At 36.4% G+C, this 27,828-nt stretch overlaps 2 protein-coding genes and 1 long non-coding RNA gene across 4 annotated transcripts; 2 read left to right on the top strand and 1 right to left on the bottom strand.

The window, feature by feature from the left end:
* The first annotated feature begins 4,090 nt into the window (after positions 1-4,090).
* Positions 4,091-6,433, top strand: LOC113279627 (L10-interacting MYB domain-containing protein-like). Its single transcript, XM_026528303.1, has 2 exons — positions 4,091-4,423; positions 5,851-6,433. Exons 1-2 carry the CDS (start codon positions 4,091-4,093, stop codon positions 6,409-6,411), a joined length of 894 nt encoding a protein of 297 aa, XP_026384088.1. The 3' UTR covers positions 6,412-6,433.
* Positions 6,434-8,768: 2,335 nt separating this feature from the next.
* On the top strand, positions 8,769-10,908 carry LOC113277826. 2 transcript variants are annotated; one of them, XR_003325154.1, is made up of 4 exons: positions 8,769-9,086; positions 9,500-9,604; positions 10,329-10,461; positions 10,551-10,908. It is a non-coding gene; the product is annotated as an uncharacterized LOC113277826 (long non-coding RNA). The 2 variants fall into 2 exon arrangements; XR_003325155.1 differs by lacking the exon at positions 9,500-9,604.
* A 16,142-nt stretch (positions 10,909-27,050) lies between these two features.
* On the bottom strand, positions 27,051-27,512 carry LOC113279626 (protein ASPARTIC PROTEASE IN GUARD CELL 1-like). The gene has a single exon (XM_026528302.1). It carries the CDS (start codon positions 27,510-27,512, stop codon positions 27,051-27,053), a length of 462 nt encoding a protein of 153 aa, XP_026384087.1.
* Between the last annotated feature and the right edge of the window lie 316 nt (positions 27,513-27,828).

The following is a 27,828-nucleotide window of genomic DNA, read 5'->3' as shown; positions in this document are numbered from 1 at the left end:
TATCGCCATCTCACCAAAAGGAAGTTGGAGTGTGTCGACTTCAGCGTGATACCTTTCACAGAAACTAGATACTGCGACCTTGTCATACGCAATCACAGAGTTCACAACGGCATTGTACAAACCTGAGTTTTCAACCAAATCTCTAACTCTTGCACATTCACCTTTTAGCGGCCACAACTCCATTTTCTTGAAAGAAGATTGGTGCCGGAAAAGACGTGCGGCATCCTTATGATCCTACAAAACATAAACAAAAACGTATTTAAAAAACAAAACATAAACAAGTTAACACCAACTAATCAAATAGCAAGCAAATTTGGGATTCTTACGATTGTCTCACTAATGCAATGAGCCCACGATCCAGGATATCCAAATAGAACTTTGCCCCCATCCCTAGGTTCTCCTCTAAGTTTACCACCTCGAAGAGGAGGCAACATAAAATGAGTAGCGGGAACGTGTCTCGCACTGGGTGCAATATCTGTTCCATCCTTCTTAACCCTCTTTACCGGATTTTTCGCCTTTGCATTCTCTTCCTCATCCTCAACAGTGGTTTTACCATCATCACCACCTTCATCCTTTTCATCATCATTACCTTCATTCTCTTCATCCTCATCATCATTATCATCACTGCCATTATTACCTTTATGTTGTTCCTCCTCATTACCATCATCCTCATCATCACCACTACCATTACCTTCACCCTCTTCCTCCTCTTCTTGCTCTTATTCTTGTTCCTCTTCTTTTTATTGAATATCTTCTTCTTGTATCTCGTGTTCTACACCATGTTCCTCCTCTACTTGCTCTTCTTCTTGTTCATCTTCTTCTTCAGCACTAGTGTTAGCTGAAACAACAGGAGTGTCTGATTCTGACGAATCGGACAACTCATTACCTTTGTCTCTTGGTTCGGTGATAGATACCTTACTCGGCCTTCTTCCGCGCAATGGACCGGCAAGTAAGTATTTATCGTTGCGGGGAGGTTTCGAAGGAGGAGTTATCGAGATTTCAACCTTGTCTTTCGTTTTCTTGTCACTACATTCAAAACACGAATTTTTTTTTTATAAGACATCAACTTTATCTCTATCAGTTAAAGAGTCGTCAATGATATGCTCTAACAAACTAACTACTCTTCATTACAGAGTAACGACTGTAATTTATAAGGTAACGACTCTTTGCAAAAATGGGACAGTGAGGATGATTTTGGTCCTTAAAGGGTCGTTAAAGATTAAACTTGGGTCGTCAAACAAGTAATTGCCGACCCTATAAAAGAGATGACGACTCTAGGGATTATAGATTACTGACGACTCTAGTCTAGGGATTATATACTACTGACGACTCTATCGTTTTATCCAACAGAAGGCAGTTCAAGTTCAACCCAGAGTCGTTACGCACTAATTTGGGGTCTTCAAACTACAATCGTCATCTTCAACCTAATATGGCGACGACTCTATTCTAGGGCACAAAAGGTCGAAGTAGCAGAACAAGGGTCGTCATATTTACACTAACAGATTAACGATTTTTCATAGAAAAAGCATGCAATGTAAGAGTCGTTAGGGTATTATTTCTTCGATACTAACGACTCTCACTCTGTAACTTCTATTTTTCAGTTACCAATCTCGATTACACAATCAAAAAACAACCAAAACATCAAATAGGAGGTGGGTTTAAGTTAACGTACCCTCTAATTGGAGCCATTCCCTTTTTGGGTTTCGATTTGCTTGCTTCAGGAGCTCTTCGCACGTACACCTTTTCATTCACCGTATCTACAAGATTAGGAATTTGAAGTGCTTTGCGAGCGGTTTGCTTTGTTTTAGCCATATTTGTAGAAGAAGTTAATCGTCGATTAAAGTTTTATCATCGACGATTACGCGATGAATCGGTTCGAAGAATTTTCCTCGGTGGAGGTGGAGTCGTTAATGGTGGAGGTGGAGAAGAGAAAGGGAGGAGAGGAAGATGAAGATGAAAAGAGAAACTGATTTTCTCTTTGATTTAATTAGGGTATATAGATTAGGGGCCTTAATTAGGATAGTTAATTAGTGAAACTGATTTTCAATTAGTGAAGGGTAAAATAGTATATTCATATTGTGATATTTACACCCCTGAAAATTTTGGGGGGCAAACAAAATTCCATGGCCCCCAATTGGAAGTTATGGCCCCCAACTAAACTAGGATATTTAGTTGTATGTCTTTTTCTCCGATCTCTTGTCTAAGGAGAGAAATTAAGTGAACTACCGGTAGCAACCTTTTTCATTATTACGTGAGGCATCCGTGTTAAACAACACTAGTACCTTTGATCGCCGACCATTTAGTTTCTACCGCTCGGTAGAGACTTCATCGCTTAACCTTGTTACTATAGTGACGCGGCCCGTTTGCCAGACCACCAGACATGCATATGAGGGTTTGCCACCCCAATAGGAACCGGCCTAATAACTAGGTCGAGACTACGACTTGAGTTCACTTCAGCTTAGACATAATTCAGACCAAGAGCTTGTTTGTTTGCAGCTGACTCGGTGTCTGGGTCTGAGTCAACCCCTGACTCGCGCCGAGTCAGCAGTCAGACTGTTTGTTTTGTAAATTTAGCAACCCCTGACTCGACATCTGAGTCGAACCTAACCCCTGACTCGGGCCCTAGGGAGTCAGGCATTGAAATTCTGCTGAGTAGGTGGTTCAAACCCCTGACTCACTGAAATCGACGAAAATGCCCTCACGTTTTATATCAAAAAAACTCATTTCCTTTCTCATTTTCTTCGTTCATTCCGTCGGAAGCAGAGATGGGTGATGAGGAGGCAAACCCTAGATCTATTCTCAACTGATATCTTCTTCACCTCTCTCAACAAATCGAGTAATTTCTATCTCAATCATCACTCTCGTCTCATCTTTCCATCTCTTTCAAATCATTTAAAAGCTTCTTTTAGAATCATTCATCATCTTCAGGTATAATTCTTCATCCATACTCATTTTCATATGGGTTTTATGTGATTCGGAACATGGGTTTTTATTAATATTTTATGGTCGAACATGTTCTTTCATTTTCATATGGGTTTTATTTGATTTAGAAGATGGGTTTTTATTTAGATTTTCTGGTTGAATATCTGATGGTGTTTGTGAAAATGCCTAGGGGAGAAATATAACTGTGCTTGCTAATTATGATAGAACATGGGTCTTTCCTGTTTATAGCTAGGATACTAGACCATACAACTAGGGAATTCATTTTGTTTTTCCTTTTTACAGTTAAGAAATCTCTAGGTAACTGTAATGATAACAACCCTTATTGAAATTATAAGTACTTTCTCAATCTTTCTGAATCTTTCATTGCTATGTTTATTGTGCATTTTGTGACTTACTTTAGCTAATCTTAATGGAGAATGTAATTCTACCTTTAATAAACTTGTATTCCTGTATTAATTTAAAAAAAATAATGTAGTATGGGCAGGGAAATTTTTGGGAAATAGAGTACAATTAGTCCTAGGATCCTAGCCTTATAGGAAATCTATTTGATTCTTAATGCTGAGCCAATATCCTTATTACTATATAAGTGTTGTCATTTCGATATTTAGTGTGTGATTTTGAGTTGCTGAGTTTGTTAAGTTGAAGGAAAACAGTGCTTTGGACAGGAAAGCAATAGAAAAGTTGTCTTCATTAATGAATTAATGTATCATAAATTCTTGATACTAGCCGGCAGAACCTTGTTACTGTATGCAAAGGGAATGATGTTGTTTAGAGAGACAGGAAATGTTGTTTAAAAGTAAAAGCAATGATAATCTAGATGCTAAGGTGGATCCATGTCTCTTGGTAACCAACAATCAAATATTATGCATGTTGTCCTGGCTTGTTAAATGGTTTTTTATGGATTAGTGATCATTACTTTTGGCGAATCTCTCTTTTGATATTAGGACAGTAATGAGCTGGTGCCAACCATTGCTTTTACTTTTCGCTGTCAAATATTCTATCTTCATTTTAAACCCGTATATCCTGAATGCATAAAGATCATGCCTAGTGGTAAATTACTTTGTATGGTAATTCTCAAAAGTTAGCACACTCTTTTTGTTTCAAATTACCCACGTCTTGTATTTGTTTTACTTTATGCTAGTTCTCTATGGAGAAAAAGGAAGATGAGAAAGCAAATAAGATAACTTTTAGGAGCGTCCCAGAATTTAGAGGGCTATTTATTGACCAGTGTTTGGCACAAGCTACTGAGTATGGATTTTCTGGAACTTCTTTGAAGCAAACTTCGTGGGGAAATTTGTGCAAGTTCTTTTCTGAGAAGTATGACAGCACCATCACACAAAAAAAGTTGAGAAACCACTGGGATTACTTGCGAACCCAATATGTCACTTGGTCCCGTCTCTTAGCAAGAACCGGACATGGGTATAACGCGGAGACGAACACATTTGATTGGAGCGAAGAGCAATGGATTGAATTAGACAAGGTAAGAGACTATTTCAGTTTTGTTTGGACTTTATGATTGAATTAAATTTATGCTTGTAAGCCCTGGTCTGGCTTACTTCTATCGTTGTTTTTCTTTAAACGCCGCTCTGCCATCAGGTTAAGCCAGTTAAGGCAATGTGTTTTGGCTTTAGGAATTAAGTTTGAATTATGCTTAAAATTTGATCATGCTTCTTACCATGAACCATATCCCATTTTTATTGATAAATACCAGGGCTTAATTGTGTACCCCATGCAAATTTTATGAGTTCTTGATTCGTGTACCCATGTTTGACCATGTTTTTCTAATTCCATAGTCATTTCAGCTGATAATTAAGGTTTAAACTGACCGGAAACACTTCCTAACTAGAATCATAGACAGCTTCCAATGAAATATGAGGTGAGCTATATAGTATGGTCATTGTTGGTCGATTCAGATAACTTTGGTACTACTGTATTACATTGGTAATATGGTGATTTTCTTATGTTGTGACAGTATAATATGGTCATTTGTTCTTTTATTTGTACAATGAACATTACGGTTCATTAAGGATAAAATGGCGAGCTTAAGGTATTTTAAGTGACAAAAGGTCTTGTAAGCTTGCCACTATATGACTTTGCCACTACATCTGCATCACTTATATACACAGTTATGCGTCTGTCTCTATTGCATGGACACACCATCACACCATAGAAACATAGGTGACACCATTTACATATGTCATCCTGTGGAAGAAAATGAAGAATTATGAACTTCGGTTGATTCATTCTTTGATTAAATTAAGCAGATTAGCATAATGGTATATCAGATTATTATTATTATTGTATGGTGGAATTTTCTTAAACTTTTTTCCAAAGTGTGCATCTTTGAAAATGTTGTGGTAGTATTTTTAATAAATGTTGAAACCCAACCAAGCGTATACATATTTATTATTATTTTTAATTTGTTTTCTCCTTAAAACGATTTGGATTCGAAACTAACATCTTGAAGATACAGTAGTAATATTTACAACATAAAATGTTGTTATCTCTATACTCTCACGTAAATAGGGAATGATTTTGGGAAGAAAAAAAAACTATATCAACGACAACTGAATGGGGAGACATCTGCCTAAATAGCTTCAACATATAAAGAGATCACAAAATTTTGAGCTGATCTGCACCCATGCAAGTCTTTTTTTTAGGTAATGGGCAAGCAGTATCATCACTTTGTACTATTTTATTTTGATCTAAGGTTCTATCAAGCACCCGTGAGAGTATAGAGATAACAACATTTTATGTTGTAAATATTACTACTGTATCTTGCATAATGTGTTAAATGTTTCCATAACCTTAATGAACCGTAATGTTCTGTTTGGTGCATCTAATTATAACTTTGATTGTATAAACAGCTGAACATATTTATTAATTTTTACTTTCTAATTGATGCAGACAATCAAAAACGCTAGTCAATTCAAGAACAAGGGGCTGGAAGATGCAGAGAAGTTGCAGAATTTATTTGATGGGAAATTCTCCACTGGAGCTAATAGAGATACGCCTGGAAGAGTGGAACCGCCTTGTTCAGCTGGAACTTCTATAACTGCAGGGGTTTCAAATAATGGATCTGAATCTCGTACAAGTCATGGAAAAGAAAAAAATCATGAGGATGACAACGAGGTTGATTCTAGTCTCAATGCAAAGGGGAGTGGCAGGAAAAGGAAGAAGGAAATGGAGGAAGAATCAAGTGATCTATTAACTGAGAAAGTTTGTTCTATTGTAACATCGATGGAGACTCATCTTCAACATAAGAAACTTGCTCTAGAAAAGGATAGCGCAGCCGAATTCATGAAAGCTTTGGATAATTTACTTGAGACTGATTGCATCACAATGGATGAGTATTTGAGCATAACTCTAAAAGCTTCAGATATGCCTGGTTGGCAGAAATTGTTTGTCAGTTTGAAAAGCGATGAGCGTCGTGTTGCCTTTGTACACAAACTTTTAAAAGAACGTTGAGAAATCTTGAATACTCATCCACTGAGATGTTGATAAATTAGGAAATAGTTAGAGATGTTAGGGTTACAAAACATTCGTGTTTGTTACTTACGTACTCGAGTTTTATTTTATGTTGAATGTTGAATGAGTATTTATTGAAGTTAATGGATGAATCAGTATTATTTGTGCTTATTTGTGCTTAATGAGTGAATGTTGAATGAATGAATACGTATTTTCTTATTGGTTACATTGAATTGCTTGCTGGTTATTTTCTTATTTATGCTTTTAACCTTTTTCTTTCATTTCATTGCAGATTGAAAGGCTACAAGGAAGAGGGTTTAGAGAAGGGGAGAACTTAAATACAGGCAAGTACTCATTTTCTTATATAGGTTTGTGAATGAATGAATAATTATTTTTGAGTTGAAATATCGGATACCTAAACCATCAAAGTATTGTTACATGAAAAACAACCCCCTGTAAACTGGGAGTTGGTTGCTTGAGCTGGTTTGAATTTGTTTCATGATCACATTCACATCATTGTTCAGCGTGATAAGACGTGTGGGTTATGACCTCATCCTGAGAGCTAAACCTGACCCCAAGTTCCACCTGAGCAGAAGGAATAGCCTCAATCAACTCTGGCGGGATCCTAGAATTTCATCTTGTGACCCTAAGTGTTTAGATGTGGATGATTTTGCATTAGCATATGAGATTATGACTTTCTTTGAGTTTGGGTACTTGACTGACTCAAAGTAATACTAATAATCTTGAAGAGGAGAATCGGTTGACATTGAGAATATAACGATCTTCTGAGCTGATAACTTACTATGAGTGAATCTAGCAGTGCAATTACTCAGAAGAAATTAGTCGTAGTCATCTCTACTAAATATTGTATTGAAATTGATTTTCTTTCATCTACTTGGTCTTTTCAGGAAAATGAAAACGCTATTATCTCAACTAGTAGCTTTATGCTTGTTAGTGAAGAAACTTAAGAAGGCTAAACGGCGTGTACGCCCGAAGTACAAGAAGTCAATTTTAACGGGAAAGGCTTTCACCCAAGACCTGTTAGATGGAAATCCGAGGAATATGTACAACCTATTGAGAATGAGTAAGGTTCCTTTTACCCTATTATGCAATGAGTTCCGAGCCAAAGGACTTTTAGAGGATAGTAAATATATAGAAGTAGAGGAGAAGATGTCAATGTTCTTATATACAATTTGGCACAACTGTAGGAATCGTGTAATTTTGTATCACTTTCAACATTCGGGTGAAACGGTTAGTAAGTATTTTCATGAAGTGTTGGCTGCTATGAAGATTTGGTCTGCTGAAGTTTTAGTTCCTCCGTCTAATGTATTTGACAAGCCAGCTATAACTAAAAGGCATAAACGTCTCAGAGAAGGTGCTTTTAAAGGTGTTGTTGGTGCATTGGATGACACTCTAATTAGTGCGAGCATTCCAGTCGAGAAGCAAATACCGTATAGAGGAAGGGGAAGAGGAGAATGTACCCAAAACGTGCTTGCGATATGTGATTGGGATATGTACTTTTTGTATGTAGTGGTTGGATGGGAAGGCACTGCTCATGACTCGAGAGTATCGCAACATAAGGTATTGGATAGGTGATTACCGAAGAGTTCCTCCAACGGCAAAAGAGGAGAAGTTTAATCAAGCCCATGCTCGATTGAGGAATGTGATTGAGAGAGCATTCGGGGTATTGAAAGTAAGATTTCCCGTCTTAAGTAAAATGCCTTCTTACTCATTTGAGACTCAAAGAGATATCGTTATTGCTTGCATGTCAATACATAACTTTCTACGTCGTAATGCATTGGATGATTGGCTATTTAAAGAATATGAGAATGAGACATTTGATATGAATGAGACACAGGTGGAAGTCGAAGTGGAAGCGGAAACGGAAGAAAATGCACCTCGTCTATTTGGACGACAAGAGCAGATATATATGAACAACTTACGTGATGAGATAGCTAGTCTCCTTTAGATTTTTGTTTCTTCTTTTATGTTTGTAGGACTTTAATCTTTAGATTTTATTGTTTTATGATGTTTAATATGTTTAATTCCATCAAAAAAGGGAAGTTGTTTAGACTGGAATGGAACAATTTGTGATGTTTCAGTAGTGATAAATGTTATGGTTTGAAATGTGCACAAGGGCATTTTCTGTCCAAAAAAATCCAGTCAGCTGAGTCAGGTCTGACTCACAAAACAAACATATTTTCTGACTCAGACCTTAGTGAGTCAGATCCAGATGAGTCAGGTAATTTCACTCAGATCCAGACGATTCAGATCCAGATGACTCAGATGAGTCAGCTGCAAACAAACAAGGTGCAAGTCTTTGTAATTGCTCTCTCGACTGCGACTAATGGCGGAAACATCAATCACAGTATCACCAGACATAACCGAGCCACTAATTAGGTCACAAAATGGAATGGAGATCCATCACCATAAAGTACGTCTAACCGACTATCTTTTCTTCTAGTCGTCGTGGTGGTGCATCACCTTTAGTTAGAGAAACAGCAGCGATGCAACTTAACGTAGAGTTGTTTGGGGGTATTCAAAACCTGTTGTTGCAATTGATATTGCTTGGAATTTAGCCTTTTCAATTGTTTCTATCGGTCTTCCGATTCTGATGTCGATGATAGTGAGGAGGAAGAAAGTGGAGGGGATTCAAATTCTGGGAGTCGTTCAAGGTTATTCAAATTTTTATTTAATTTCAGTTTGTTAAATTTCAATTAACCACTTTTAGATATTTGTTGAGGATTCTGAATTAAGATTTTTGGATTAGAAAGTAGTTAAGTCTAAAATAGTATTGAAAATTTGAAATCTTAGTGTCCTTCAAGCTATTCTCACATTGCACTCTCAGTTGTCATCATTATCAAATGAAATCTGTGTTAGGAATTTCAGTAGTTATCTGAAAGCATAGGGTATTTAGAAACAGGACACACTTTATCACTTGAAAACAATTTTTTGACTCGTTACTTTGAGTGAGTAAAACAAGAGTTACAGGACACACTTTATAACTTATAAACATCAATCAACCCTTTTTCTGTATTTAATTCTTCAGTGGTGTCCTTGCTCATTCTGGTAATGAATTGACTCTCAGTTTTGCTAAGCGAGGTGAATTCCCCGTACAATAGCATCCTCTATGAGGTGGATGGGTTGTCTCTGGTGGTGAAGTCCTCTTGCAGAATGCTTCGCGTCTATATTGGTACACACCTTGTACCTGATGCAATTATTGAACTGATTAACTATAACTGGTTGCAATATCCTAGGCTGTCATTGAAACTTGTTTACATTATTTTTTGCTTTCTCTTCGGAATACTCCCTATTTGATTATGTTGCTTCTTGCATGTTTTGTGAGGCATTGATTTTGTCCATTCTTTACGAAGGCCATAACATTCAAAGTGAGATTGTGTGTTCCAAATGGACCATGTTTTTATAATAAGGAAAGACAAAAGAGTCTCTTTGATGGATTAAGACTTACAGAGGGCTTTTATCTCTGAGACAAGTGCACTGTACACTTCTGATGCATCATTGTTATTACTTTCTTATGAAAGCACTTAAAATTCATGGGAATGGTCTTTTCTTCTTCTTATTTTCCTTTTCTTTATTTTTTCAAGTAGGGACAAGTACATATTATTAGCCAGCCTTAGGTATGATTTTATTGACTTTAGAGTCGAACAGTTGATCTTGGTTTACAAATGTCCAGCGCAGCCCTTCTCTTGATTTCTCGTCCCCCCGAGATATACATGATACATCATCATGGGCGAAAATCGCTCGTTCGTGAATATGCCTAATTTCCAAAGATACTGCAGTAACAAGTGAAGTAACTGATTTACCTGTTGTCGTATATACAATTCTCACAAACTACACCCTCCTTCCATTTTCTCATTTCTTCTTCTTCTTACATTTGAAACTGTTTATATGTGCAGGTTGACTGTAGTTTTTCTGGCATTTGATGTATGTTTTTCCATCTCTTGTGTTGCTTTGGCATGTGTCATTAAGATCGCACTTAGCTGCTGTTTCCCTTGCATCATTGAATTTCTTTATGCTGAGGTAGGCCAGGTATGACTGATAGAAAATCACCCATCTGTAAGTCCGTTACACAAATCTATCAACTATCTAATTTCATCATATTGGGATTGATAAAGCAGGAAGGTGCATCATAAGCAGATCTCAGTATGCTTCCAAGATGTAGAGTCTAGATTAATAGCGAGGAGAAACATAGCACAAGAGAAAAGAAAATGGTTCTTCTAACAATGAATGGTGGAGAATTGGCAGATGAACGTGTTGTTTCACGATGCGGTAATTGTTTCTTTTTATCATGGAGTTGGATAGTCCTATTGGTGCTAATTAAAGTTTTGTCGCTCAACGAATATAATTTCCAACAATTGTGGCACAACAATGCTGCAAATGCCTCACTTCATATGATGAGGGAGCTGAAATTCAGGGCCTGTCATGCAATCATCAGTTTCATGAAACATGCATCGTGAAATGACATAAGGTCAATGCCTCCCCCCCCCCCCCCCCCCCCCCCCCCCCCCCCGCAAGTTCAGTGTCTTAAAGGGAAGCAATAACAAGTCTGAAGGATACGAAAACACCTAGAGCAAGACCAGATTGTGTGTATAAAAAAAGGAATTACATAATTTTGAGCTTTGTCTCAACTCTCAAGTGTTTGCCTCTATCTGTTGGTCTTATTTCATAGAGTTGTTTTACTCGTATAGTATCTTGCAACTTGTAATAATTAATCTTTTGCTTTTTATGGGTGAACTGTAGAACAAAAGACAATTATTTATGAGGATAAAATGAGAACTTTACTGGCACCATTTAGATACCCTAATATTAGATATCTTCAGCCAGTAGGTCGCTCAGGTGGCTTAGTTCTCATGTGGAAAAACGGTTTTGTTTGTGATATTGTTGGTTGTGATGACAACATGTTTCATGCAATAGTTCAAAGTCACCCAAATGAACCTGAGTGGCTTCTCTCTTGTATGTATGATTACTGCAACTATTCTAAAAAGAAGAATCAGTGGGATTTCATCAAAGATATAGGTTCCAACATTACACAATCTTGGGTGCTATTGGGAGACTTGAATTTTCATCTTCAAGACAATACTTCTTCTGCTTCTTCTTCTTCAGATGGTCTGGTCAATTCAATACTTCAAGACATTGGTTTAGATGACTTGGGTTTTGTTGGTAGAGAACACACATGGACAAGTAACAGTCTTGGTACAGGCAAGAAAAAATCCAGAATTGACATGGCTCTTGTTAATGCTGCTTGGAATTCTCAGTTTCAAGACTCCAAGCTTCTTCATCTAATTCAACATGGAAGTGATCACTGTCCCATTGTGCTAGTCACGGATTACTCACAACCAAATTTGTGGAAGCCATTAAAAAAAAAATTTCACTCGGTTACATGATACAAGTTGTACTACTGAGATATCTAAAGCACGGGACAAAGAAGTTCATGGTTCACCAGGCTTCAAATTCATTAAGAGACTACAATTCACTAGAACTGCTCTCTCTAAATGGAATAAACTGCACTTTGGTAACATCAATCAAAATGTGGATAATCTGCAACAAGAGTTAGCTGAAATACAAAAGCTTCCATTTTCCAAGGAAAATACTGTTAAGGCAGAAGAGATAAGTAAGGAGTTAAATAAATGGTATATAATTCAAAGTGAATTTAACAAGCAAAAGTCCAGGGACAACTTTTTGAAGGATATGGATTACAATACTAAGTACTTCCACACCTTAACAAAGAGGAAAATAGCAAGAAATAACATTGACTCCTTGAGGGATAATAATGGTTCTTGGGTTCATACAAGGGAAGACATCTCTATGCTTCTTACCATGCATTTCAAAGATATAAGTACTTCTACTTCATATGTTATAGATGAACATCATTACTCTCTCCTGCCTAATCTTATTTCAGATGAAGATAATAGAAAATTACTGTTACTTCCCACTGATGAAGAAATATTCAAGACCCTTAAAAGTATGGAAAATTGGTCTGCACCTGGTCCTCAAGGTTTTCAAGCTGGATTCTACAAATCTCAATGGAGCACAGTTGGAGCTGATGTTTGTGAGATGGTCAAAAGGTTCTTCATTACTAAACATTTACCCAAGCAGCTTAACAAGACTTTTATTTCTCTTATCCCTAAGAAGAATAAACCAAGTACTCCTCCAGAATTCAGACCAATTGGTTTATGCAACACTTCCTATAAGATTATTTCTAAAATTTTGGTTAATAAGATGAAGCCATTTATGGACACAATCATATCTCCGTATCAAGCTGCATATGTCTATGGTAGATTCATTAATGATAACACCATCATTGTTCATGAACTCATTCATTCAATGAAAAGAAAACAAGGTGAAGGAGGCTGGTTAGCTCTCAAGCTAGACATGTCTAAAGCTTTTGATAGGCTTGAATGACCTTTTCTCTTGAAGATGCTCACAAGTTTTGGTTTTTCTGAAGAATGGTGTTAGACGATTCATCAATGTATTAGTACAACTTCTCTATCTGTTCTTCTTAATGGTTCTCCTTGTGAGGAATTCAACCCTACAAGAAGAATAAGACAAGGTGATCATCTTTCACCTTATCTCTTCATCTTAGCCATGGAATGGTTTTCAAGGACAATGGTTGCTTCCCATTATGATAAAAGCATTAAAGGGATCTCAGCTGCAAGAGGTACCCCTCCTATTAATCATCTACTTTTTTCAAATGATTGTCTCATCTTCAATCATGCTAATTTAACCAGTGTGACTAATTTACTTCAAGTTTTGAATGATTTTAGTTCACAATCTGGTCAAGTCATCAATTTTGACAAGTCTTCAGTGCATTTCAGTGGCAATATGGATCCTAGCCCTTGTGAAACCTTAAGACAGATATTGGGTGTTAAGTTAATGGACAAAAAAGAGAAATATTTAGGTTCTCTCCTCATTATTGGGAAATATAAAGTTAGATCTTTTGAAGATATCCAATTGTCTTTTGATAACAGATTAGGTACTTGGAAAGGTACCACCATGCACCAGGCTGACAGAACCACAATGGTCAAGGCAATTCTTAATTTCATCCCTACTTACCAGATGAGCACCTTTAAAATGCCAAAAAACTCTTGAAGAAACTAGATACTGCTCAAAGGAATTTCTGGTGGGATTTTAAATCTAACAAGGGAGATTATCTTATAGCTTGGCAGAATATGTGCATATCTAAAGATCTTGGAGGCCTAGCTTTCAGGGACCTTGAAATGCTAAACCATGCTCTTCTCACAAAGTTAGCATGGAGAATTTATCATCAAGAGAATCATCTGTTAAGCAAAGTTCTCAAAGCTAAATATTACAAACAAGAAGATTTTCTGCACATTAATTCTCAAAAGAATAACACCTCTTGGGTCGGGAAAGAAATTGAACAAGGTCTCTCTATTCTACAACTGCATTACTTTATGGAGGTAAACAATAGCACTATGATATGTAAGGATAGATGGATTCTGGGATTCAATGATATGGTTGTTCCTGTTGATAGCTCTCATTACCAATATACTTATGTCAGTGAACTCATTATCTCTGACACAAACAGTTGGAACATTTCTTTGCTCAACACACTATTTTTACCAGATATTGCTGAAAGGATCAAGTTAATGCAGCTCTCTCATTTAGAAGAAGACATTCTAAGATGGCCTCCTGAAAAAGATGGAGTTTTCTCAGTCAAAAGTTCCTATAATAAACTCACACAAAGAACAATTCAACATCAAGTCAGTATTAGTTATATCCCCAAAATTGTGTGGAAGTGTCTGTGGAAGATGAAACTACCACATATATTCATTCTTTTTACATGGAAATGCCTCAAGAATTTGGTTACGACTAGAGAAAGATTAGCTAAACATAATCATACTATAGAACAACACTGCAACATATGTCAAGCTGAAGAAGAATCTCTCTTTCATCTGCTGCTTACTTGCAAGCGTGCCAAAGCTATCTGGAGGATGCTTAACATCAACATTAATCAAGTTATCATGAATTGTCACAATATTCAGGACTGGATTATTTCTTGGTTCAATAATGTCAGAAATTCAAACTCAGAAGAACTGGATTACTGGAGGAAGACTCTCATGGTAGCATGCTGGATAATATGGAAGGAAAGATGTGAATGCGTCTTTAGGGATAAAGTTCTAAACCCCTATCAATATTGTGGCTAGAATAAAATATCATTTGATCAGCTTCTCCAGCCTGCCAAATCAAAATATGGATACTCAGACTAGCTCAGATCATATAAACTGCAACCTGAAAATTCATTTTGATTCTAACTCATTAAATATTTATGTCGATGCTTCTTTCGATTATGATTCTAACATTTGTGGCACCGGTATGGTGTTGGTTTCTAATGCAGGTGAACTCAATGGAATCAAAGGCTCCTATGCAGATAGTGTTAGAGCATAGCTCGGTCGACCTCGCATGCGTTGCTATCTCAAGCATGTATGTCAATGTTAGTGATCAAAACTATGAGTCTTGATTTATAGCCTACATAGCTAAGTCTCGGACTAGGATAGAAAAGTGTAATTGAGCTCAAGTACTTCATGGCGATTCATCATACGACGACGAAGATCTACTCAAGGAACCGTGGAACTTCATCAACAAAAAGGTATGTGGAGACTTGAACTTATTTATCACTCAAAAGTCTATCTCTTATATCTCCTACTTCTTATGAGACAAAAGTCGTATGCTATATAGACTGGATCATACACATTTGATATTTCGAGCCGAGTATATCTCGCCTATCTATATCTCAAAATCGTGTGTTGGTAAAGTGTTTTGCTTTGATCAAGTTTATCTTCACCTAGTGACGAAAGTCACGAAAAGTTTCAATTACTTTGAGAATTGCTCTAACACGAAACGGTCTGTGAATAACGGCTATATAACGTCCTCTGAGAATGTCTCAATGATTGGAATGAGAGTTTAGATTACATAACCATGTATTCCTTAATCCGAAGTTTTTGAACTTTGTTGATTGAGAGAAACCGGAGGAATTGGCTTTGCCAAGTCCGCGAACCCACTCCGCGAACTGACGAAAGTTCTCGTACCGAGAATTTCTGCTGGGATTTTCCAAAACCTCATTTGCGTGTAAGTTCGCGAACTCAGTCCACGAACCTAGTCCGCGAACTGGCGAAAGTCTCTTTCCCGAGATTTTCTGCTGAGTTTGGAAAACTCCACCGGTTGTCTTAATTCCGCGAACTTGTTTGTGAGCTTAAGTGGTTATGATCTAAAGATGTGGTCTGAACATGAAACTTAAATTACTAAGGAATGCTTTATGCAAACCGTGGCTATAAAGTTCATGAGCCGATTCAATCGAATCGAATCATCTTTGTTTCAATTGTGTCTTGTGTAGTTACATAAGATCTCATAGCAATTTAACAACTCTCTAACTAGTTCATTTGAGTCAATTGAACTAGTTATGGTGAAGAAGAACAAGGTTAATATGAAATGCTCATATGGTTAACCTTTTGGGTTACTATGTTGAACCAACATACACGTACACGTTTGGGCATGGTATTCGCAAACCCAGCAAACGTCTACCCAAGTGTGTGTTACAAGCTAAGTTTTCGATCTAACGGTTGAGAAATATTAGATTGAATCTAAATCAGGTTTTCATCTAACGGTGAATATGGATTGCTTTGTAACTAAGCCAAAACCCTGATTTGAAGGCTATATAAAGGAGACATCTAGCATTGTGCAAAACTGATCCTCACACGTCTGTGTGATACTAGTGCGCTCGCTAGAATCGATTCTCCTTTAACCTTTGGTTTTCTTCTCTAAAACCAGGTTAACGACTTAAAGACTTCATTGGGATTGTGAAGCCAGACTGATACTACTTTTATCGTAGTTGTGTGATCTGATCTTGCATCTTCTATCGTACAAGTAAAATCTTTGATTGTCTTGAGATCGTGAGAGTTCTCTGATAGGGAAGATAAAGAAGTCACAAACATATTCGTCTCACTGTTTGTGATTCCTCGACAAACCGCTTGTGTAGTCAAGAAGGATTGTTGAGAGGTGATTGATTAATCTAGGCTGTTCTTCGGGAATATAAGACCGGATTATCAATTGGTTCCTGTTCACCTTGCTTTTATATCTTAAGACGGAACAAAACCTAGGGTTTTTCTGTGGGAGACAAATTTATCCTTTGATAGACTTTTCTGTGTGAGACAGATTTGTTTATTATCAAGTCTGCGATTTTGGGTTGCAGCAACTCTTAGTTGTGGGTGAGATCAGCTAAGGGAATCAAGTGCGCAGTGTCCTGCTGGGATCATAGGCGTAGGAGTACAACTGTACCTTGAGTTAGTGGGAGAATGATTGGGGTTCAACTATAGTCCAGTCCGAAGTTAGCTTGGAGTAGGCTAGTGTCTGTAGCGGCTTAATACAGTGTGTATTCAATCTGGACTAGGTCCTGGGGGTTTTCTGCATTTGCGGTTTCCTCGTTAACAAAATTTCTGGTGTCTGTGTTATTTCATTTTACGCATTATATTGTTTATCTTTATAATTGAAATAATACAGGTTGTGCATTAAAGTTTAATCGATTAGAGATCCGACCTTGTGGTTGTTGATTTCATTGATTAACACTTGGACATTGGTCTTTGGTACCGTCCAAGTTATTCCTTGTATTTGATAAAGACTCGCTATTGTTTTTAGCTTGAGTAAAAATCAAATCAAGAGAGAGATATTAACTCCTTGAGATACTTTTATCTAGATTGAGTCTGACTGTCTAGTTGATTCTCTAGCAAAGTATTTCGGAGTTAGTCCATACAGATTGCTAAGCGAAATATTGGGTGTTGTTGTTAGACCCCCGCTTTTTCATTTGGTATCAGAGCAGGAAAACACGTTAAAGACCTTATAAGTCTGTGTTTGTAGCGATCTGATTATGGACGAGTCTATCTCTAATAATGTACCAGTACAGAAATTACCAGATGATTCTAAAAGCTTGGATTCACCTGATAGAACTGTCACATCTAAGTCAATATCCAAACATTCTCTTGATGTAAAAACTGTTGATTGGGAAACTCTCCTAGAAGAACAGTTGGATGAACTTTCTGATGAAGGTGATTCAGATATTGGTAGAGATGTTGATGAGGAAGTCTCAGAGTATGTTAAGTTTTTGGATTCGTGGAATATGAAGACGATTACAACTTCTCATGTCACATCTCTTCTGACTCCTCTCTGTCGAGAAAACAAGAAATTGAGAAGATGTTACGCAGGTGTTTATTTTTCGAATCGTTTTACCGAATCGATCCTCAAAGATTCTGAGGAAAACCTACGTATGAAGTCACTTGAATGTGATAATCTTTATCAAAAGTACTTTTTGTTGGAAGAGAAACTTGCAGAATCTGAAGCAAGGTTTAACTTCCAGCAAACAAGTTTTGACGACAGAGAAAGCGCTTATCTCACTCGAGAAAAACGCCTTGAGGCTGATTTAGCTGCTGCTCTTGATAAAATCAAGATGTTGGAAGATAACTTGAAAAAGTTCAATACTAGTTCAAGAAAATTAACCACTATGTTAGGAGCAAGTAAAAATCATCGTGATACACGAGGATTGGGCTATAAGGGAATAAATGCTCCAAGTACTAGCAAAGAGGTAAAATTTGTCAAGGCTAGTGATTCTTCTCAACAAAAGGTTTCCACTGATGGAAAAAGTGAAATACCTTCTCCGACAGTTAAGGTTCAAAATAGCAAAGTTTACCAACCTCCAAAGTTAGCACACACGGATCGAGGTAAGAACATTCCTTATGTTTGCCACTATTGCGGAAATAAAGGTCACCTGGAAAGGAGATGTCGTTTCCGTATAAGGAATGAGAAAATTCATGATGTTCTTGTTTGGGCATCACAAGAAGTTGTGAAACCAAGATCATACGTTAAGACTGATCCTCTTAACGTTACAGGTTGTAATTGTCTAACCTTTAGGCAAAGGAATCAGTGCTATGATAGACCTAGATTTGCCTATAAACGTCGTACGAATCCTTTTCATAATCGTAATGGTTATCAAAACGATAACTTCGTAAAGACGAAGACAAGATCCGTTGCTCCCAATTGGAGAAAGACTAACTTGTAAAAGAATAGTCAATCCAATTCTCTTCCAAGAATTATAGAAGAGAGTGATGGGAAGAAAGTTCCCGACTGTTCCTAAACGCACTCAGAAGTGGATACCGAAGAAAGACAATGATGTTTTGAGTGTAAAAAGGAATGATCTTCCAGAAAACTCCATGACTATGGAAAAGGCAGTATCCATGATGTTGGAACTTAACAAGTTTTTTGGAAAAATGAAATTGGATGTGAAAGGTTCTAAAAGTGATCTCTTTCATGATAATCCAAAGGTCACTTGTGGTGAGCAAGACTTTGTTCACCCCCAACGCAATTTGATTGTGTTGGAAGTGCATCTTCACCAAGGAATGCCCTGCTTTGTATACGGTGAGGGAAGCACAAGAATTGGGATACACATATTATGTTCGGTAAGGCGGTAGAATTCGACTGGATTCATCTAAAAAGGTATGTCTATAAACTTGAGCAAGATTTGTACTTTTATTTGCTTAGAATACTTATAATAATCTTGCTTATCGTTCATTTTTACCTAACTTGATCTGTGTTTAAGGTTCTTAAATGTTTAGGTTTGAAAATAATAGTTCGGGATGTTTGGACTACATTGTACACATACCAAGTATGCATAACAACATTCAAAATCAAAATCCAGGGGTTTAAGTTCGCAAACCCGTATGCATACTTGACGTCGATATTCGGTAAACTTGTTTTGGCCGCTCGTCCGAACTCGGATTTACCTCATTCTTTTTGCATTCTCTTCCTTATTGAATTCCCTTCAAAATGGAAATGAGAATTTTTGAATTTGGATGAGTTAATATTGGTCTTTGTCTTGTCTCTTTTTTTTAGTGTTTGCTCCGTTTCGTTTCACTTGTTCTATTCTCTTGGACTTGAGAACTGGGATTCTTGGAGAAATCCTATTCTAAGCTATTTTGTGGCTGTTACAAGAGTGATGTTGGTGAATCACAAAGAAGGAAGTTCGAGAATGGGTAGTAGTTCACATTGCTATATATTCTTGAGTGTTCACAATCATCTCATGTGAACTATGGTGCATAGTCGTCAATGACTTTGTATGTTCTTATTTGTTAAGGAAATCTTTTTATACGCTTTTGGTAACCACTCTTGGTATAAATCCGTGCGAAAAAGATTGATTCTACCTTCTAAGGGCAAAGATTGTTATTGTAGTTGCAATTGTTTATGTATATGTATTGTTTGCATCCGTGAACTTGAAAGTCACATATGTTGTCAAAAGTAAAGTCGTTCATAAATTGGTATTCGTATTGATGAAAGGACGAATGGACTTTTGACAAATACAAAAGTTATGCCTATGCAGTCATTTACTTGATAGAAAATAGGATAAAATCTTTTGTGTAACAATGACAAAGTCTATTACGTCATTATGCATATAGTGATGCAAAGATAGAATAGATCCTTGTATGTATTCCGCGGTATTGATCTTCTTTGATCCATTCTTTTTATATTACCGTGAAGGCTCCATTGTGTGTTTTATGTTGAGAACGATACAACTAAGTCGATTATTCTTATTGGATTTGATGGTTGTTCCATAAGATGATATATGTTGAGCATTATGAACTAAATTAATCATCTTGGTTGGTTATTTAGTTATTTGCTCTGAAAGTCTTTTTTTGTCGAGCAAAACTTTTGACAATTAAATTGATTACTTTCGTGATTAGTTTGGTTGTTTGTATTCCAATTAGATTAATTATGGGTTCTCTTGTAATTAGTCTAGTTGAGTTTTCATATGTTCCACAAGTTCTTGTGTTGAGTATATGAACGGCTATACTAACTATGTTCTATTGGTTGATGTAGTCGTATATTCCGTAAGGTTTTCCGTATGTTGAGTATTTGAACGATTAAGGTAGTCATATCCGTGTGGTTATCTTAGTCGTAGCTCCGTGATTTTTCTTATGTTGAGCACAATCAATTAAATTGATCACTTTTGTGGTTTGATTTAGTTGCGTATTCCGATTAAATTAATCATGGGTTTACTTGTGATTAATTTGGTTGAGTTTTGGATATAGAAAATCATTTCCATGGTTTTTGGTGTCCAATTAAAAAATCCTTCTTTTCTTTCGAAATTAAGGTCGCTCTTGTTGTTTTTTCGGGAATGACATCAAATGGGGGAGAGTTCTTTTGAACTTGTGCTTAATGGTAATATCTTGCGGGGTGTGCGGCTGTGGAATTTTATACGGGTTATCTTGTATCTTAAAACTCCTTGATGAATGCATTTAGCTTCGGCTTTATGATTGCATCTAAATTAAGTTGGTATGTATTTTTCTTTTAGTCTATGAAATGTCTCTTGTGGAAATTTCATTATGATCCCGTTCTTGTACCTTTGCCAATTTTATTGACAAAAAGGGGGAGAAATATTGTAGTTCACACTACAAATACATATGGTTTTCGGATCATTGTGTAAGGGGGAGTGGTTTCCATAATCGATATGGAGTATTGACTAAGGGGGAGTGATACATATCATTGTAGTATTATTGTTAAATTCGTGATGCAATTGGACTTTGATGTTACATAATAATACTATGCCACTGTATAATGATGATCGAGAATCTCGATTTCTCTCATTGTTATAGCTACGAATCTTCAACAACGGTGATGCTAAACTTACAACCTTTGGGATCATTGGAGTACTTGGAAGGACGAAGATTTCAGGGAACATTGAATATTAGACTACGGAATAGGAGCCACTAAAGTTTATCTTTTTTGTATTCCATATGTATTGATAGTTTTGTCACTAAAATTGACAAAGGGGGATATTTTTAGAGCATATCTCGGTCGACCTCGCATGCGTTGCTATCTCAAGCATGTTTGTCAATGTTAGTGATCAAAACTATGAGTCTTGATTTCTAGCCTACATAGCTAAGTCTCGGACTAGAATAGAAAAGTGTATTTGAGCTCAAGGACTTCATGGAGATTCATCATACAACGACGAAGATCTACTCAAGGAACCGTGGAACTTCATCAACAAAAAGGTATGTGGAGACTTGAACTTATCTGTCACTCAAAAGTCTATCTCTTCTATCTTGTACTTCTTATGAGACAAAAGTCGTATGCTATATAGACTGGATCATACATATTTGATATTTCGAGCCGAGTATATCTCGCCTATCTATATCTCGAAATCGTGTGTTGGTGAAGCGTTTTTCTTTGATCAAGTTTATCTTCACCTAGTGACGAAAGTCATGAAAAGTTTCAATTACTTTGATAATTGCTCTGACGCGAAACGGTCTGTGAATAACGGCTATATAAAGTCCTCTGAGAATGTCTCAATGATTGGAATGAGAGTTTAGATTACATAACCATGTAATCCTTAATCCGAAGTTTTCGAACTTTATTGATTGAGAGAAACCGGAGGAATTGGCTTTTCCAAGTCCGCGAACTGACGAAAGTTCTCGTACCGAGAATTTCTGCTGGGATTTTCCAAAAACTCGTTTGCGTGTAAGTCCGCGAACTCAGTCCACGAACCTAGTCCGCGAACTGGCAAAAGTCTTTTTGCCGAGATTTTCTGCTGAGTTTGGAAAACTCCACCGGTTGTCTTAAGTCCGCGAACTTGTTTGTGAGCTTAAGTGGTTATGATCTAAAGATGTGGTCTGAACATGAAACTTCAATTACTAAGGAATGCTTTATGCAAACCGTGGATATAAAGTTAATGAGCCGATTCAATCGAATCGAATCATCTTTGTTGCAACTGTGTCTTGTGTAGTTACATAAGATCTCATAGCAATTGAACAACTCTCTAACTAGTTCATTTGAGTCAATTGAACTAGTTATGGTGAAGAAGAACAAGGTTAATATGAAATTCTCATATGGTTAACCTTTTGGGTTACTATGTTGAACCAACATACACGTACACGTTTGGGCATGGTTTTCGCAAACCCAGTAAACGTCTACTCGAGTGTGTGTGACAAGCTAAGTTTTCAATCTAACGGTTGAGAAATATTAGCTTGAACTAAGTCAGGTTTTCATCTAATGGTGAATATGGATTGCTTTGTAACTATGCCAAAACCCTGATTTGAAGGCTGTATAAAGGAGACATCTAAAATTGTGAAAAACTGATCCACACACGTTTGTGTGATACTAGTGCGCTCTCTAGAGTCGATTCTCCTTTAACCTTTGGTTTTCTTCTCTAAAACCAGGTTAACGACTTAAAGACTTCATTGGGATTGTGAAGCCAGATCGATACTACTTTTATCGTAGTTGTGTGATCTGATCTTGCATCTTTTATCGTACGAGTACAATCTTTGATTGGCTTGAGATCGTGAGAGTTCTACGATAGGCAAGATAAAGAAGTCACAAACATCTTCGTCTCACTGTTTGTGATTCCTCGACAAACCGCTTGTGTAGTCAAGAAGGATTGTTGAGAGGTGATTGATTAATCTAGGCTGTTCTTCGGGAATATAAGACCGGATTATCAATTGGTTCTTGTTCACCTTGATTTTATATCTTAAGACGGAGCAAAGTGGGAGACATATTTATCCTTTGATAGACTTTTCTGTGTGAGACAGATTTGTTTATTATCAAGTCTGCGATTTTGGGTTGCAGCAACTCTTAGTTGTGGGGTGAGATCAGCTAAGGGAATCAAGTGCGCAGTGTCCTGCTGGGATCAGAGGCGTAGGAGTACAACTTTACCTTGAATTAGTGGGAGACTGATTGGGGTTCAACTGTAGTCCAGTCCGAAGTTAGCTTGGAGTAGGCTAGTGTCTGTAGCGGCTTAATACAGTGTGTATTCAATCTGGACTAGGTCCCTGGGTTTTTCTGCATTTGTGGTTTCTTCGTTAACAAAATTTCTGGTGTTTGTGTTATTTCATTTTCGGCATTATATTATTTATCTTTATAATTGAAATAATACAGGTTGTGCATTAAAGTTTAATCGATTAGAGATCCGACCTTGTGGTTGTTGATTTAATTGATTAACACTTTGACATTGGTCTTTGGTACCGTCCAAGTTATTCCTTGTATTTGATAAAGACTCGCTATTGTTTTTAGCTTGAGTAAAAATCAAATCAAAAAGAGAGATATTAACTCCTTGAGATACTTTTATCTAGATTGATTCTGACTGTCTAGTTGATTCTCTAGCAAAGTATTTCGAAGTTAGTCCATACAGATTGCTAAGAGAAATATTGGGTGGTGTTGTTAGACCCCCGCTTTTTCACATAGAATAAGGGATCCAGAAGAAGGAGAATGCACAACTATCTTGGAAGCAGTGAGATGAGTCAAAGCAATGGGACACACAAGAATCAACATTTTAGTTGATGCACAAAATGTGGTTAATTCAGTTAACTCTGACAAACTCTTTGTCAAATGGGAATACATGAAAATTATTAGAGACATAAAGTTATTGTTGAATTCTTTCAGTTTTTGGAGTTTTAGTCATATTTTGAGAGATTATAATTGCTTAGCAGATAGCATTGCTAATAAAATGAGGTTAGATAACTCTTATGTGGAAGAACTACACAATGTACCTAGTTGTCTTGAAACCTTACTAGGCAGGCATATTGCGCCTGTCATTGCTTAAATAAAATCTCTTTTATCTAAAAAAACAAAAACTCTTCTGCAACTGGCATCAAAAAAATAAAATCTCTTTTTGTCTTGACGTGTGCGTCAAAAGAGGAATCCCAAAGTATTTTTGTCCAAGTTCCATCAACAAAAACTTTTGGATTTGTGAGTTACCAAAGAAAATGGTAGATTTGTGCATGTTAACGAGTGAGGACACAATGTGCAATGCACATCCTTGAAATAAAATTTGAAAGCAATGAAATCTTTTGAAATTACATGATGATGAGGGATCCCCTCACACTTTATAAAATAAATTCTTATTTGTACCTTTTACATAGATATAAGTTTGAAAAAACTAACCAAATTCAAAGAGCTACCTAAATATTTAGGTAGATATTTGTATTTTTTGTTATTTGTACTCTTTAATTCAAAGAGCTACCCAAATATTTGAAAGATTTAAATTCTTAATTTTTTTGATATTTTTTAAAACAATGGCATTTCCGTAAATATGTAATGGCTTTTTAATCCAATGTTATCTAATATACGTTTCTACCCTTTATTTTTAATGAAATTACATGATGAGGAGGGATCCCCTCACACTTTTATTCTCACACGTTGGACGTGATTTTTGCGAACATAAATCAAACCATAACGGATTTGAAGCTAATATTTTGGGGATAAGTTCCTCTTACAAAGCTCGACTTTCCTACCGAAATGAGCGTATCCCGAGATGTATAACACCAACATCTATTATTTTGGAAATGAGCCGTTGAAAATCAACTGATTTTTAGCTATATTGAAATTAAGATCGAGAGATTGTGAGGTTTTATATTTCAGAATGTACTCATTTTTGGTAGGCATCTGGAACTTGGTAAGAGGAACATAACCCCAGGATATTAGCTTCAAATACGTTGTGGTTTAGTTCTTATTCACAAAAATAACGTCCTACGTGTGAGATAGTATGAGAACAAAAGTGTGAAAGGATCCTCCCTCTTACATGATACTCCATAATAGAGCTTGTTAATTTTAATGAGGGCAACTTAGTAATATATATAGGGGGTCTTCTACCAAAAATGCCTCTTTTCTTTATAATAGTAAGATGAGATGGTAGGTTTCTGCATGTTAATCACTTAACCAGAATCTTTCCCAAAGATATGAAGTAGGTGTCGAAGATGCCGCATACGAGAATAAGTTGCTTGAAAGAATAACTAACAATCATCTGTGAAGAAAAAAAGATTGATAACATGACAATGCTTCGTAATGTTAAGTCCCTGAAGATGATCAAAATCTTCATGATGTTGCAAAAAGTCGTGAAAATAATTCAGTCTAATCTATTATAATTTTGGTTTTCATTCCACATATATGCATTACTTTTTTCTCCAAATGGAGAAGCATGCGTATACATCAATTAATAAAACATGTTATATCTATCTCTTAAACCCAGATCAATACCTCATTCATGGAGATCTACAGTATCTGTCATGGTTTATCTATATTACCTTGACTATCTTTGTATTCTATGAGACTCGAGATATAAGAATGTTTCAGTTCTTTTGCACACTAAATGAGCAGAATTTCATATAAGCCCCTGCAAGTATGCAACTAAAACTTAGCTGATAAAAAGTGCGTAGATTAAGAACATGGTATTAGATGAGTAACCAATGAGACATGGTATTAAATTAAGAACACTTCGGTTCTTGTTAAGCATGTGTTATACCTCAGTCCCATTTATTCTGAGAAATCCTGAAGTTCTTGATCTGGAAAGGCAGGAAAGCTTCCTAGTGTTTCAAAGTTCTTGGTTACTAGGTTATACTCAACTGAAAGATTATGACGGAAAATAGTGGCTAAACCTCTTAACTGCCTTATAAAAGATAAACATATATATAAATCAACCAGCAAGTACTACTCATTTCTAATATTTTACTCACATCCCTATTTTACAAAAAGTCATCCATAACTTTTTTAATAGTGAGTGATAAAGCATCTTCAGTTTGAATGCTTAGTTGAGGTATAACTAAAATAGCCACAACATCACAGAAGTAGGTAGCATATTATACAAGTTCTTATTGTACGTTCTGTCATCAAGAAAACACGTTATCAAGATATAAGCAATGTCTTTCCTTACCCCCAGATTTCATGTCAAATTACCCATGAAAATAAAAATAATACAAAGACACTGCTCCTAAAGGGAGACCAACATCAGTCTAGAATAGACTAAATGGTTGTTTGTCTCTATCTAACTAGTGAAAGGATTAACAACATACATACTTTACGTAATTAAAAAAAAACATGCTTCAAAAAATATAATTTATTGAATTTCGGATAAAATGAATTTATCCTTGCCAGATTTGCTAGATGAAGGCATTGTCTCTTCATGAATTTCAGTTGCAATACTCCGTAGCAAATGAAAGTGACTGATCCATAACATTATGCAAAATACTTTAGTAGCTTGTTGATTAGCTCCTAAAACCAAAGTCGGTGTGAATTACTCTCCCCTCTGAAAATTCCTAAACAAACATTTTCACCGATCATTACAAAATTAGCTCTATAATCTGAAATAAAATAGTCAGCCTGCTGAAAATGAAATGTTATGGAAGGATAATTAGCAATATCAAAGTTTTCCCTCATATGGAAACAAACATCAAAACTTTGTTGGGACCAATATATTCAACTTCGAGCAATTTAAAATGTTCATTCACCAAATCCGCAACTACATCAAGATGATATTCATACATAATAGATATTGGAGTACCAAAATCTATGATGGCCCCGCCTTCATCTTCACTTTTAAGCTCGAAAGTACCTCTAGGAAATCCTACTCTTTTATTACCCACACTAATATCTTCTATACCTAAGTAATAGAACGAAAAATTGAACGTAGGCACAATAATGGGAGTTGTACGTATTTCTTGACCCGGGCCTCCAATTATAGCATCTGCACCAAACCTTAAATATGTATCCGACCCCTCGATATTCGAATTAAAAATCTCGAAGCAGTACGAAAATTTACCTTGTCCAACAACACCTAATTGATTTATAAAAGCTCATTTTCCGGATCCTAACCCTAGTATTCCTGCAATAATATCTGGTTTACCATGTAAATGATTATTACCGATAAAATTTTCAAAGTTCTCTTGACGGAAACCACAACCCGTGTGTAATTCAATATTTTCAAATCCACCAGTATCGGAACCTAGAGTGAATTTTTCTACAGCAAAGATACCAAATAATGATGATCCACTCGCGTAGTCAGTTGTATAAGTGCATTGACCATTAGAATTGCAGTTTTCTTTCACGCAATGAGTATGTGTATTACAAGGCACATAATGATATGTAGTTGACAAATTCCAAGGATAAAGTGACATATCTTGATTAAAAGCTTCAGTGGCACCTTCGCATTGAACCCACGTCTCATCACTACCTGAATCAACCATCAAATAGTAATTATTGAATGGTTGTCGTCTACCTGGAAACGTACCTAAACCAACCTTTGCGACGTAAAACATTTTGGGTTCGTAAACTATAGGTAACCGTATAACATCATGATTCATTGAGCATGTTGCATTGCTTTGGAGCAATATTTTTTACTTGATGTAACGTGCTTGAGCTTTTGATTGTTCGACGAGCCTTTGAAGCCTTTCGTCCGGTGTTAACTGGTCACCTGAATATAAAGATGATTCTTTAGAATCTATATGAATCAACTTTATACTAAATCCTTTTTTTGAGTTCATCGCGATAACTAAATTTAGTAATAGTGAAATGTAAGTGGTTGATAAAAGAAGAAAAAAAATGTTCTCCCCATTTTTGATCCAAAATAAATGT

This window comes from Papaver somniferum, chromosome 5, assembly GCF_003573695.1.
Source record: "Papaver somniferum cultivar HN1 chromosome 5, ASM357369v1, whole genome shotgun sequence".
Taxonomy (NCBI): domain Eukaryota; kingdom Viridiplantae; phylum Streptophyta; class Magnoliopsida; order Ranunculales; family Papaveraceae; genus Papaver; species Papaver somniferum.
Note: the sequence above shows the minus strand (reverse complement) of the source record. Positions and strands in the feature narration are given on the sequence as shown.